Source organism: Anopheles aquasalis, chromosome 3, assembly GCF_943734665.1.
Source record: "Anopheles aquasalis chromosome 3, idAnoAquaMG_Q_19, whole genome shotgun sequence".
Lineage (NCBI taxonomy): Eukaryota > Metazoa > Arthropoda > Insecta > Diptera > Culicidae > Anopheles > Anopheles aquasalis.
The window spans coordinates 4,126,352-4,140,000 of NC_064878.1; the positions used below are offsets into that span (position 1 = coordinate 4,126,352).

Consider the following 13,649-nt stretch of genomic DNA (forward strand, 5'->3'; position numbering starts at 1 on the left):
CTCTCGTTCTTCAATACGCACGCACGCACGCACGGGCACTGGCACGGTCGGTGCGGTTTTCCCTACCAACCCAGGAACGTTATCGTGTCGTCCTTCTTTCGAGGATAGAAACACACATCTACACGCTCACGATGGTTTCGCACACCACCGAGCGCCTTCGAATCACTGCTGCGGTTTGTTGGAAAAGGGCAAAGGAAAGCGGAACAGAGCAGCAAAGAGCAGAGCAGAGGAGAGGGTTCGAAAGATCGAAGATGAAAACGGATTGACCACTCCGGAGCACAAACACGCACGCACGTACGCACGCACGCACCCACACGGGAGCCTTCTGCTTTCGGTTGCGAAACCAGATCGAAAAGCAGGCGAAGCCAGCAGCCGGAGCCTACTACAGAAAATCGGTCTCCGCTGCTCCTCACCACACCAGCGGGTTGTGTAATGCGCGGTGCGCGCTGATGATTACGGTGTTCGGTGGCCACCTGGTCCTCCCATGGAAAGCACTACACTCCACCAAAGCACCCACCAACACGGCACCACCACACCACTCTGCTGCTGCTGCTGCTGCTACTGAGAGGATCTGCTCGCTGCGGTGCTGGTGGTGGTTCCGGCAACGACGTGTGAGCCAAACTGCGGGTCCCACTGAGCGGATTCCGCCTTCCGGCCAACCAGCACGCCAGCCAGCCAGCAAAATCGCCAGCCGAGTTACGCGAGCTACGAGTTTCTCGGAAAATGTGTGCCGGAATGTATCCTTCTAGTACACTTGCTCTCTCTCACTCCCTCTCTCTCTCTCTCTCAGCTCCAGGAAAATTCCCTAACCACGAGCCACGAGAGCCACGGTTGGCTTTCCCCACCCCGAGTTGTTCTTTTCGTTTCACCTCCTCAGAGAGATCTGCTTGGGAAACACTCTTGCTGCTGCTGCTGCTGCTCCCTGGTATCGTATCGATCTTGCTCGCCACTCTCTACTGTGGCGCGCTCTCGCGAAAAACACCCTCCCACCAGAGAGGGTCGGAAAATCCGGTGAAAATGGGAGTCCTGCCGCCTCGTGGCGTTCGCCAACCGCATATGTGTGCGTGTCAGAGAGAGAGAGCGCGCGAGAAGGAGAGAGAGCAAGAGCAGAGAGCAAACGGGAAAATGCTATTACATAATTTTGCTTCGACGATGCCACGGAAAATCACGAGCCAAACCGTCCATCCGTCCATCCGTCCGTCCGGCCCGTTACATATACAGCCACCAAAAGAGGAAAAGGGCAAAGCACACGTCACGGTCATGGCACCAGCGAGCGAAGCAACCGAAGAAAATGGATACATTTTCCAATGTCTACTTCGAAACCAGCAGCGCCTACTAATACACCTCCTGGAGCTGCCCGCTGAGAGAACGTAGCGGAGAGCGGTTCGGAATGAACCGGAGGAGCGGTTCGGGCAGAAAAATCGATGCCCACTCCACACGACCGTGTCCGTGCAGTGGCAGTCCATTTGTTTTGATAGGGAAAATCGGGGAAAACCAGCTAGCAGCTCGGTACGCGGCCATCTTTTACGCGTTTTTTGGCGACTAATTTCCGCGATCCTCGCGCACGCACGAACTGCGGTGGGGAAACGGAAGCACCGTGAACCCGGATCCACGGATGGCGGCGGCGGTGATGGTGGCGACAACGGAGACGTGTTCTAAATTAAAATTGAAATCAACCAACCACCGCCGAAACAGCGCGTCCATTTAGTGTCCGCATTTCCGATCGTCGTCGAGTTTCGCTGGCTGGTTGGCGTAAATTTGGAACCCATAGCCACCAGCTGAAGAGGGGCGGTAATGGATGCGATGCGGAGGGCTTTCACTTGTTATCTGGGGCGTACGAAGCGCGAGGTGCACGAGGAGATTTTTGGATGGTAGAGGGGCATTGTGTCACTCCGTTTCGGTCGGTACCATACACGCACGCACACATACCTCTAGATACACACGAGCACACTAGAAATCGATTAAATGTGTGCTGCCCCCCGGTTGGCACTAGAAATCCATTTCATCCTTCGTGTCGTCGCCTACTGGGAGTTTCTAAATCCACCCGCACATTCACCAAACACCATTTTCCAAACCACTTTTCAACCGTGAGGCGCCACAGGGGGAGAAAATCGAGTGCAAACCTTTTGAACCACAGAACGCTGTCGATGACGACCGAGCACAGAGCAGGCAGCAAGCGACGGCAAGCGACTAGCGCGCGCGCGACCCTTGCAGTAGTGAACTAGTATAGTGGTAGCGGTCGCTCTCGCCATCACCATCGTACGCTGTCGAAGCAAGGAAAAACGGACGACCGGCGGTCTCTCTCTCTCTCTCTCTCTCTCCGGCCCCGGCTACTACGGGGAGTTTTCCCAGGATCCACCTTTTTGTGAGACCGAAGAGCGGTCGCAATGGGAGCGCAATGCCATCTCCTGGTTTGTGTGAGGAGCAATAGAGACTACCTATCATCATCATCATCGCGCGCTAGTAGTCTCCGCGCCTTCACAACACCACACAGGATCGACGTCAGATTTAACGATTTTTCCACACACCAAAAATCGCTCTCAGCGCCGCCGTAGCACCACGATTACGCTCGATTTCTGTGCTTCTGTCCTCGTGGTTCCATCGAGGTACGGGAATTGCCTACTGCTGGTGGTTCCGTGGGTGTATGTTCACAGCCTGCTGGTGGTGGCCACATTGGCTGCACCAAAGATTGAAAGCAAATATCCCACTGGATGGTGAAGCAGCACCGCGAACCACCGAAAGTCGATAATCTATTGGCAAACTGTCAGAGACATCCCGGTGCGCTCTGGATGGCGAGTTCCGATCGATCTTTCGCGAGGGGGGGACATTTTCAAAGATCTAAAACAGAGTGAACGAAGAGTAGACTAAAAAGCAAAGAAAAAAAACAGGAACGAAAACCAACGCTTTCTTTGATCAAACCCTGTGCATAGCGTTGATCGATTCCTGTTCGTCGAATCGAAACCATCTCGCGTGATGATCCTGCTCGACTGTTGACATCCTAGTAGTCGGAGAAGCGTTTTTGATGGATTTTTAGATAAAAGTTTTCCGGATTTTTCGTATTTTCATTGCATCCACAAAAGAACCTTCTCCTGCCAAACGTAACGAAACCGTTTTCTGCCCTTTCGTTAGTCAGCACCGATCGAATTCCAACATCTGCTGCCCAGGCCACCTAGCGGCACATCCATCCTCAACCTCGCCTTCCCCCAGCCCCCAGGGGGCCCAAACAGAAAACGCGATGTTTCAGCGGTTTAGCTACCAGGCGATATACAAACATACACCCTCTGCCTCTCCGTTCAAATACACACATAAAAGGTACACATACACGGCACATAGCCACGTAAATGTTTATATTTAGCCGCGTAATATGGCCACCACCCCGCCCCCAAGAGACCAGATGCAGTGTCCGACCAGACCAACCGAGTGGCCTCTTGCTCTGTAGAGAGACAGAGTAAGAGAGAGAGAGAGAGACAGATGCTTCACGTGTCCCGATGGGACGCGCCGGTCACCATATCCTGCCGGCCGCCACCCATGCCGTCGATTTATGCTGCCGTAAAGCGTGCACGATCGATCGGATCGGATCATCGGCTGGGAATTCGATTCTCGTGTGTTCGGGATTCGTGGCGCACCGTTATGCAACTGCCCGGCTCCGGGCCCGGGTGGCCTACCTTGGAAAATTGCACCACCTCTTTCCCAATTTTCCAAACGAAATGTAGGCGTGTGGCTGTGTATGTTTGGCGTGATGAATTGCATAATTGATTGTCTTCTGGACCGATAGTCTGTGGTGGTTCGTTGGTTGATTTATTGTGTATATTCTAAAAACACCCGGAATCCCTCTCTCCCTCTATCTCTCTCTCTCTCTCTCTCTTCTGATCGATCGTACAGAACATGGGAGTGCGTGGGTTCTATTGAAAGGCACTATTGGAAGTGTCATAAAAAGCTCTTCGAAGCCAAGCCAGAAACAATCAACCATCAGCATTTTAATGAGTAGAAAGGATACAACGCATCAGCGACGTTATGGCGCTTCCGTGTGCTCCCTCTGCCGACCGGCACGGTATGGCTGCCGGTGCGTAACGTGTAACGGCCGGCCGGTTCACGAAGCTAATTAGCGGCGACGATGGTGACGACGATGGAGAAGGGCGACAGGCAGGCAATTGAGAGCGAAACCCCGATACCGGATTCTACGGATTGGGGCACACAAACCAGACCAAGGGTCCGCTCCGGTCTTCCTCCGTGTTTACCTGTTTGTCACTCTCGAGGGCTTACCCCAGGCGAGAAGATAGAACTTTCGTTAATGAGGTTAACCGGAGGCGACGACGATGGCGTTGCCGAGTGTCTCGTCTCGCCAGCCAGCCAGCCAGCCAACCGTTGGCCATAAATTAGTCGACATCTGCGAGGTGGTAGATATCGTGTGAGGCCTTTGGCAAATAACGTCGTCGGCTTGCACTCTCTCCTCTCTCTCAGGGGCAGATCCGGTTGGGAGGTGACATATAAACAAACGCTCGCCTACTTTGCACACGCCGACTGGGGATCCTCGCCGTCCTTTCCATCAATCAAATCAGCTGCTGCTGATGCGACTGGAAAATGGAAATCGATCCGTGGCCTCCTTCGACCTACTCCTCTTCCGCTCGCACACCGGCCTGCGAGCTGTCACTTTCCGGAATGGAACATTTTTCCCTCTCCATTGAATGCCACTTACCTTTGCGATGATCCGGGATCCGGGGGACGCTTGCTGTTCCGGGGAGTCTTGCTGGTGTCCGGGGACCAAGATTCACTTCGTATTGCGATTAATGCGGGGGCGGGTTCGCCAGCTTTCACAACGCACACAAACACAGACCCACTACACCATCAATCGTAGGTGGCCACTTTCTTTCTCACCTTTATGGCCTTCTTTCACCAATCGTGCACATACGGGTGACACAGACACAGAGCCGCAGATCGATTCCGATTCCAATTCCGATTACGGATGCACGGCGCGTATCAAAACGGGGAATAACGGCGGCACTTTGCTGATAATGGATGCTGGATGCTGACCGCAAACTCACTCGCGAGGCCTGCTGGAGATTACGGGCCGTGGGAGATTAACAAAACGCTCTCCGTGCGATAAACCACGATTTGTAGTTGAAAGAACTGAACTTTTCGAGCGGATTCGCACTTTTCTTGGGACACCTTTTCCGCCCTATCCGACCAGGCTGGACAGTTTTTGGGTTTTGGATATTCTGAATTTGTTGTCGTGCGTTTGGTGTTGAACGCCAACGTGTTTTAACGACAGGGTGCTCCTTTGCCGCAGAGTTTAGTAAGTTTTTAAACACAAAGTATTCCGCTTTCTGTGCAACAAGCTCTTACTTTATCGATCATCACTGTAGAGCACGTTTGGAACAAAGTTAATTGAGAAAACAGCTGCATTCATCAGTAAACCACATCCTGAAATGTTAAGGACGCAATTCTTAACCAGAATCATAGAAAAACTACGGAAAAACAGTGAAAAATCGTCGTGGAAAGGCTGATGGAGCGTGGAAACTAACCGTATAAACGGATTTCTTGTGTCATCCACGTGACCGTAACGGGTAGCTCAGTGTGTTCTTGCAGCTGCGGGAAATGTTTTGGCGCGGTGCGTTTGAAAACAACAGAAAACCGTTGGAAAAGGTGTGTTGCAACGAGGCACCGAGGGGACAAAACAACAGAAAAACCGCAAACACTCGTACGATCGCGCTACTGTCTAGTGTTTATTTGTAGTACAATATTAAAAGCGATTCCGATACATCTTTGGAAAGCAGTAGTGGAGTGCGTGGATTAGGTAAAACGGACTATACGGGGCGGTTTCGGCGTTAGAGATTCGGCTTCAGGTACGTCGAGCTTTGCAACTCGCCGCATTTCGATGGCTCAGAGATGGTAGCGCACTTAACGCAGCTAATAACACTATTCGCTTAAAACGATAAAATATTTCCAATTTGCGCTTCTCGACTCGCTCGCGGACGGTACGGTGATAGCTGCGCCGGTAGAATGACCCCCGAGGAGGGGCTTAGTGACGGTGTTTTTGTGCGCTTTCATCGCAATGGCAACTGAAACGCGTTACTAAAAATCTGAATACGATAACGGCATTCGGGTGTGGCCGGCCGGTAAGGCCATTCCGGTTCCGAGAGGGTACTGCGTTTTGCTTGTTTTTCCCTGATCTGCAAACTAGTGCACATTTAGGCTGTAGGCTATCACATAAGGCGCATTTGTGTTTAGGTATTTTTGTGTTCCGGTTCTGGTTGCTTCATCATCGTCACCGCACCTCCACCACGTGCGTCACTTTAGCGCACGCATCCTCGCCTAATAAACTTTGTAAATGTACGTTTATAATCAGTAAAATATTTTCCAAAAAAGCTTAATATCATCACTTTGAAAACGGCGTCGAGACGAAGCATTGTGCATGTTTCAGCTTAGCTGCCTAGCCGAACGAACTGCCGATGCTCCGATGCGCTGGGTGCAAGAGCGTTGTTTTATAATGTTAAACATGATGATGGTGCGGGTCACCAGGAACACCATCCTCCCATTCAGGCACGCACCGAGCGCACTTACTTGCCGAGGTTCAGCTTACCCAACAGTCCGGCGGCACCGGAAGCGGCCGTATCCTGTGCCTTCGTTGTCACTTCGGTTACTTTCTGCAGAAAAAAACACATCAGGAGCAATATATTAAGCAGTCGATCTAGAATATGGTCACCCATTTGGTCGTACCTGTTCCAATTCGCCACGCTTCTGTTCGGCTAGCTGGTTCGCTTCCTGCAGCTTCCGGTCCACCTCACCGCTGACGTGCTTCATCCCCTCGTCCACCTTCTCTTCGGCCACCTTCATCTGCTCCTCGATCGCCTTCTCCACCACGACGGCACTCTGCTGGATCGCATTTTCGGCCGCCTGTTTCGCATGATCCATCAGCGTACCGGCAGCCTGTGGATTGCGGAAATCCAGCGTTTGATTAGAAAGAGATCGTGCGATGTTGCCAACCGGTCACCGTGAACATACCTGGGCACCGGTTTCGGCCGCTGCGGATGCCTGCTGCTTGGTGGCATCGATCTCACTGGCCGTTGAGGAAGCGAGCGCTTCGGCATCGCTCTTCGTCTTGGTGAACGCTTCCTGCGTCTTCTTGGCCTGATCCTCGGCCAAGCTGCTTGCGGCCTGCACCTTCTCGTTGGCCAGATCCTGGGCCTCCTTCTTCTTCTTGTCAAACAGTCCCTCCGCCTTGCTGCCAAGGTTCTTCAACGAAGCTACGGAACAGAACCGGAGGGAAGCGAGCGATCAATTTCAAACATTCAAGCAGCGTCGATCGTAAGTACCGTTTGTTTATACATTCACGAAGCCACTGCCAATCGCGCTTTAAAATCATGTGTTTTTTTTCTTCAATTTGCTCACTGCATTAGACCCCTTGGCTTGGTTCGGTTGCTGGTGCTGGTGCTGCTGCTGCCGGTGATGTCATCCATCGACACCGTGAGAAGCCAAGCGTTAAGCGGGAGCGTTCGGATCCGTCCAAGGTCGGCACAATCTGGCAACACATTCGACACAACGCTCGTATCATCGTCATCGTTCGCGATGATGTGTGTGCTCTGGGCAGAACATTTATGCCACAGCAACCTTCCTGGGGGGTGGCGACGCCCCCCCAGAGCTCTGGCGGTTACATGCTTCGCATCTTTCGCTCGAGAGCGCCGTATGGCGCATAATAAAATCAAAAAAGGTGGGGCGAAGGGTACCAAACCAAGTGCACGGTTCGTGCCAAGCGCCCTGACCACCACGACCATGAACGTGAAGGAATTTTAAGTATTTTATGAAAACTCCATCGTCAAAGTCCACCACAAAGCGTGCGTAGTTCATTTTAAAACAATTTTCCTTCCGTTTTATGTTTTGATTTTCAACAACCAGCTGTCGAAGACGAAAAATCAATCAGGCCCCCGGGACTCATTACTGGGACCACCTACTTTGTGGAGCCCCTTTTGATGCAGCAAAACGGAAACCCATTCGAATCGAAGTGGATTCCGTTTTTAGCTCGACGCATCGTGATGCGAGGTGGCGGCGGTGGCCAGCACTAGTACACGATGATGATGATGATGTCATACACCGTCGAAGACCGCAAAGGCGGTTCCCATCTTCTTCTCGCCGTAGACTCGTTACATTCGCCGCAGCCAGGCCAAAGCCAGGAGAAAATGTAAACGAAACCCAGCCCCAGGCAATGGAATGAAATGTATCGCGTTTCTCCTGCCCCGTTTACTTCTACCATCGCTCCAAACATGACCTACCGACCGATCCCAATGGTACCGCAATACCGGTTTCGAGTGGCAACTTAGTGGGAGGTGTTCTTATGCTCGCCTTTTTTTTTGTTCTGTATTTTTGTTCTCGCACCAAGCAGATGTTCCCCGGTGAACGATTAAGGCCACTCAATGTCCCCGGGTGTCCTTGAGCTCTAGAGGACGAAATGCAGAGTTGTTGTTGAATATTTTACGAGCTTGTTATTTAAAATGTTTCATAATTTTTGTCTTTTTGCCCGAGGGATCCTGAGAGGTCGACAGCCTTGAAGCTGCGGAAGTGCTACAAAACAGAGGGCACTCTCTCTCTCCCTCTCTCTTCCCTGTAAATATAGCCCTCAAGAGGCTGTAACTTTGTTGTGCAAGGTAGGATTTATTTTTAAACAAACGAAAACAACCACAAATCCCTTCTAGATCGCAACCAGACGCGGTGAGATCGGGGCGTTGTTTGGGCTTGGGGATAAAGCGTCGCGCCATGACACACCACGAACCGATATGCACCTCTAGAGCGGAACGTCATGGCCGTGAAAATGATTTCACCGGTCGGTCCCATTCACGATCGAGATCGTGGACGGAAGAGTGTAAACAGTACTCTCTAGCCACTGCAACCAAACAACCGGATACGCTCACACCGTCACCCGTTGGATGGAATGCAGTCTTCCGAGCAAATCGCGGCCATCATCGCGATCTCTCATTAAACATGGCAGGCGACAGTTATGGCTGCTCAGTGTTTTCTCATTTGTCCTCCGTACGCCGCATGGGCTATTGACTTAAACGCGCAATGCGGTAGCAGTTGCCGCAGCTGGTGGCTTATTACTTTGAAAACGTTCCCCAGAGCGCTGCTTTCGATAACCTGCGCCGTGACCGGCGCATCGCCTGCTGCACTTTCCTATTTATCGATTTACGGTTGAAAGTTTCCGTTTTCAAATACAACCCTTTACTGTACACCATTACGAGCTACGCTGGAAGGCGTTCACGTGATCGAACATGCAGTATTATCGATTCAATCTTGCACATTCCTTATCACGATCCTGCGGCCCGGTCACAGGGCATACGGATGACGAATTGTCCTTCATCGGGTAACGCAAGGCGGTTCCACCTTGTGCCGATGGAATGAGGTTAATGTTTCAAAACGTAGTATGCCATTTAAATGGTGACCATGATGACCTTCGCTTTTGTGTGCAACGACGAACTTCAGTGCTCAAAAACTTACATTTAGCTCCTCCTGTATATCAGCGTCCGTGATGCAGAATATTTAACAAGAAATAGTCATTTAAAAAAGGAGAAACATTTGAAAGAGCATTGAGCGTGTTTGATTTAGGGCAGTGCTGATAGGACAGCGCTGACGGTAGGAAACGAGAAGCAAAGCAAGAAGATCTAATCAAATTATAATCAACATCTAGCAATTATGAATGAGACGGTGGCGCCGGGCGGACCATCGTTTACATAGGCCAGCGACAACTATTTGACCTCCCGTGGGGGGTGGCGAGGAACGCAAGATTGCCCCTTCGCCCACCGATGCTGGACAGCAGGCTAATGAAGCGCGCATGATTGGAATTCCAGCAGCCGGATGACGACACGATGGCGAGACGACCGCATGTCTCAACGGAAACAACAACGAAATAACAGAAACAAACAAAACAACCATAACCATTCTAGTCCGTTCTCGGAGTGGTATGAGGCCGATAACACAAAAATCGATTAGAATTTAAAATTCAAATCCCGCAGAGGGTGTAGAATATGTAGAAAATGCTCGAACAAAAAACGATGACCGTTTAAAAAGGCGATGCGCAATAAAGACAATACGGTACGCGAGGGGATAAAAAAATGCAAACTTAAACTAGCACATCGCTGCCAACTAATGGAGTGGAATTACTAAACATTTTAAAAGCTACTACTCCACGATGACTCACATCTGACATCACTTTGGGTCACTTTCACTATCATCACCCAGTCACTCGCCCCCGGCTTGTCCAACTCACCTGTGATTCCGCTGAACATTTTCACACGCTAGCTGCTGCTGGACACGGGTCGCCGGAAAATGAGGGGTGAAAATCGCTGTGCGCTGACCTTGAACGGGGCGATTCCAGCTGCTGGATGTGCAACTCCGCTGCGTGATTCTACACGTGTGTGAGATTTGTCGTCTGCTTTTCTGCGTCGCAAAAAAAACGTTGCCGTCGTCCAACTCCGGGGGGGGGGTTAATGTGGTTTGGAAACTGGTTTTTCGGTTTTCGATCCGGTTGGTTCCTCCGGGACTCTGCGACTGTGGTGTGGTTGCAACAAGGAGCGTTTGTTGGAACGAGTGTGGAAGTACTAAGAGAGAGACTAGAAAGAGGATGGACTTACGCGTTGTAAGCGCGTGTAAACTCGGCGGGGAGCAACGAAAGACTTGTGAGCAAATCGTGGAGAGAGAATGGTGATGATGCTAGCGCTCAGCACAGTACGAGGCAAGCGTATAGCGGCACCTAACGTTTCTCGGAAATAAATGGCTAGTTTTTATTAAATTACGGGAACATTTCGCATGCGAAAAATCTTTCAAAGGATTCTTTTTTTAAAGATTTTTAGCTTGTTTTAGGATTAATAATAATAGCTTTAGATGAATTAATCAACTAATTTCGTAAGGACAACACTGATAAAATCTCAGTTTTTCTTCCACTGATGGTGATAACTACTATTTCTGCTAGTAAACGGGCCAGACCAAAGACTCGAACCCAAACCTGTTATACGTTGCTCAGGTTGTATGCACCAGGGAGGTCACGCTGGTCTCGCTTAAAATCATTTTAAATTCATACTCAAAGCAGCTACAAAATGAATAAGACCAGAATCTATTAGCTTTAAGGAGGTTGTAACAGACAATCGACGACAGGTTCATGTTGGGATTGTAATTAGTTTTACTGGAATGCATTGCATCAAATCGAAACATAAAATCGATTTAATGAGCTGTTCTGATTCGCTTCCGGAATGTGGGTTGCGTTCCCTCACACCTCACGCTAGAGTGCATTCCACCGATTCCGGCAACACCATCGTTGCTCCTACAAGTGTTTGCACTCTCACAATAAAAAATAAAATAAGACCATCCCCATTGCCCCGGCAAACACGTGCGCTTTGCTTCTATTTGTTTCCTTTGGCGCATATCCTAGCAACGGCCGCGTGGTTACCGTTGGCAACGTGGTGGTGCGGTTACCATATTTACAACCATTAAACAACAAAACATTTGCTTCGTTCGGACTGGACGTGGTGGACGTTGTTCGTTTTCGAAACATTTAAAATACATTTTACTCCAAGAAAACCAATGATCGCATCACGAATGGCGCTCGATCAGGGTGGTGTGTAGCTTCGGAAGGTTTCACAGCAGTGCACCAGCTATGGAGCTCAGTTTGTACGGTTCGCAGGTGAGAAAAAGAGGAAGTAGCAATCATGGTTTCTAAAAAGCGTCCCCAAACAACCATCACTACTACCACCACCACCACCACCACCACCACCAACAAGGTAGGTCATGGTGGACGCTGTAGTGCCTTGCGTATAACGCACCTCTCGACCATTTGCTTTGACAGATTAGCTTGGCAACGCGCGAGAAACCGACATCCTCCAACCAAAGGGAACGGCCCGGATCGGCGTTGCAACACGGCACCCGGCCTTTCTCGGGCCCTGGTCCTCACATCCGGCGACCGCTGTCAGCGGACAGCACTCAATACCCGTACCGGAAGCGTCCTTCGTCCTGCGGAAGTAGTGGACAGTCGGCTTCACCCTTCCATCAACTGCAACACTCCAAGCGCTGCACCTCATCGTCGAGCCTACTGCTGAAAGGATTACTTCCCGATCCGATCTCACGCTATTGGGACTCAAAAACCAGTACCAGGCTGGTAAGGGCGCCATCATCGACATTAGGCGGTTCATCGAACAGTGTGGAACGGGTGGGACTGAGGCGCCAGCAAACCCAAACTTCCCTCCATCATACGGGCCGTCACGTGGTGAAGAACAAGTGCCGGAAGCGCTCCACTGCTGGTATCGGTGCGGCGTCCAACAAACTGCGCCCTCAAAACCCTACGCTCGACAGGAGACCACGGCGTCGGAACAGTTCCGAGGAGGACGACGAAGAGGACAGCAGTATGGACGAGATGGAGGATACGCAAGAGTCCAACAATGAGGCCGAACTTGAGGGAATATGGCGTGGTAAACCAATGAACCACCGCTTGAGCGAAAAGAAACGGGTCGCCGGTCCCATGGTTGCGCTGCCCCTTAACCGGAAGTCCGAGTCCAGCCTAGTGCTGCCGGTCGGTGGTGGGTTGAAAAAGAACAACAACTCTCCGGAGAAGCAAGTGAACCGGAAGTTGGATCTACCGGGCAGAGTGTCCTTCAGCTCGAACGATCCGTACGAGATCGATTACAGTGAGTTTGAGGAGAATGAGTTTGATCGTTCGAAGGACATCGCATCGAAGCGATTTGGCGGTGTCAAGTTCGAGGAAGACATGACGATCAGTTCGGGCTACGAGACAAAGTGTGACGATGGTGGAAACGGATCGCTAGCGAAACCCTCGTCGAGTAAACCCATCTGCGATGTCTCGGAATCGAACAAAATCATCGAGGATTACAAAAAGGAGATTGAGGATCTCAATCGTCGTCACAATATGGAGCTGCGGATGGCGGTATGCCGCTCGGATGGGGATGATGTGACCGATCGACCCGCGGTGGTATCGAAAACATACGATCCCAAGTGTTTCACGCCCTCGGAAACACCGGAAGAGATGTTTATCAACACGTCCACCTCTACGAAGGCACTCGAAAGCACGACCGAGGATACGGATATCGAGCTGGACAGACCGTCTCGGGGGCGGTTAGAAAAGAACGTTATCAACGAGTACTACGAGTGTATCAACGAGATCATTACCGAGCAGTCACCTTCCAGGGGTCCGCATCGAAACCAATTAGAGTCCATTGATGTAGGCCATGATTTGATTCCAGAGCAACCGGACTCGAAAGAGGATCCGATCCAGCGTAACCTAAACAACGAGTGCACCAAGAGTGGACCGAAGGACAAACATTTCTCCGGTTCGAGTGGCAATAGCGCTGGTGGTGCTGCGGGGAAAGGAAAATCCAGTGAGCAACAGTCCAAGAACCGGCTCGACTCTAGCGTCAGCCCGGTTATAAAGAATTATTTCAAAGTAAAAGAACAAAACATAGTATCGGACAGTCGAAGTAGCCCGGCAGCCAGTGGAAGCGCGAGTAGCAGTAAATCCGGAGGACACTCGAAAGCGGGTACTCTGCTATCGAAACGCAGCAGCAAAGAAAAACCAAAGTCGGCCGAAACACACAAATCCATTCTACGGAATGCCAAGAAGCAGAACAATAATGGTGCCGGTGGTGGCACCGCTGGTT

General features: G+C 50.9%; 3 protein-coding genes across 12 annotated transcripts in view; 1 reads left to right on the plus strand and 2 right to left on the minus strand.

Annotated features, from left to right (window-relative positions):
• Window positions 1-5,243, minus strand: part of LOC126577718 (plasma membrane calcium-transporting ATPase 1) — a 45,493-nt gene extending 40,250 nt beyond the window's left edge. For 4 of the 9 annotated variants that reach the window (XM_050239574.1, XM_050239573.1, XM_050239572.1 and 1 more), the window contains exon 1: window positions 518-671. The gene's annotated coding sequence lies outside the window, so the exon portion shown is untranslated. Of the gene's footprint in view, window positions 1-517; window positions 672-2,123; window positions 2,202-4,696 lie in introns of those variants that run through there. The other 5 variants (XM_050239570.1, XM_050239566.1, XM_050239564.1 and 2 more) reach the window with 4 other exon arrangements.
• Window positions 5,244-5,699: 456 nt separating this feature from the next.
• Window positions 5,700-10,660, minus strand: LOC126576094 (signal recognition particle receptor FtsY). 2 transcript variants are annotated; one of them, XM_050237203.1, is made up of 6 exons: window positions 10,620-10,660; window positions 10,256-10,536; window positions 9,487-9,498; window positions 7,003-7,244; window positions 6,718-6,927; window positions 5,700-6,644 (listed from the first exon to the last, which is right to left on the minus strand). In XM_050237203.1, the coding sequence occupies exons 2-6, from the start codon at window positions 10,272-10,274 to the stop codon at window positions 6,558-6,560; spliced, it is 570 nt and encodes a 189-aa protein (XP_050093160.1). In that variant the 5' UTR covers window positions 10,275-10,536; window positions 10,620-10,660; the 3' UTR covers window positions 5,700-6,557. The 2 variants fall into 2 exon arrangements, with proteins under 2 accessions (XP_050093160.1, XP_050093161.1); XM_050237204.1 differs by lacking the exons at window positions 9,487-9,498; window positions 10,620-10,660 and having other exon boundaries at window positions 10,256-10,592.
• Window positions 10,661-11,638: 978 nt separating this feature from the next.
• LOC126574405 (centrosomal protein of 131 kDa) overlaps window positions 11,639-13,649 on the plus strand; it is a 4,656-nt gene continuing 2,645 nt past the window's right edge. The window contains exons 1-2 of the mRNA XM_050234595.1: window positions 11,639-11,665; window positions 11,828-13,649. The exon at window positions 11,828-13,649 is cut by the window's right edge and continues 354 nt beyond it. Of these exons, the coding sequence (XP_050090552.1) occupies window positions 11,639-11,665; window positions 11,828-13,649 (1,849 nt within the window). The remainder of the gene's footprint in view (window positions 11,666-11,827) is intronic.

Bases quoted from the DNA above. Each gene is read 5' to 3' on its own strand.
- LOC126576094 (XM_050237203.1), bottom strand. The intron at 6,928-7,002 runs GTATGTTCACGG...CGCAATCCACAG, and splicing joins CGGCCGAAACCGGTGCCCAG to GCTGCCGGTACGCTGATGGA. The intron at 6,645-6,717 runs GTACGACCAAAT...TTTTTTCTGCAG, and splicing joins AGCGTGGCGAATTGGAACAG to AAAGTAACCGAAGTGACAAC.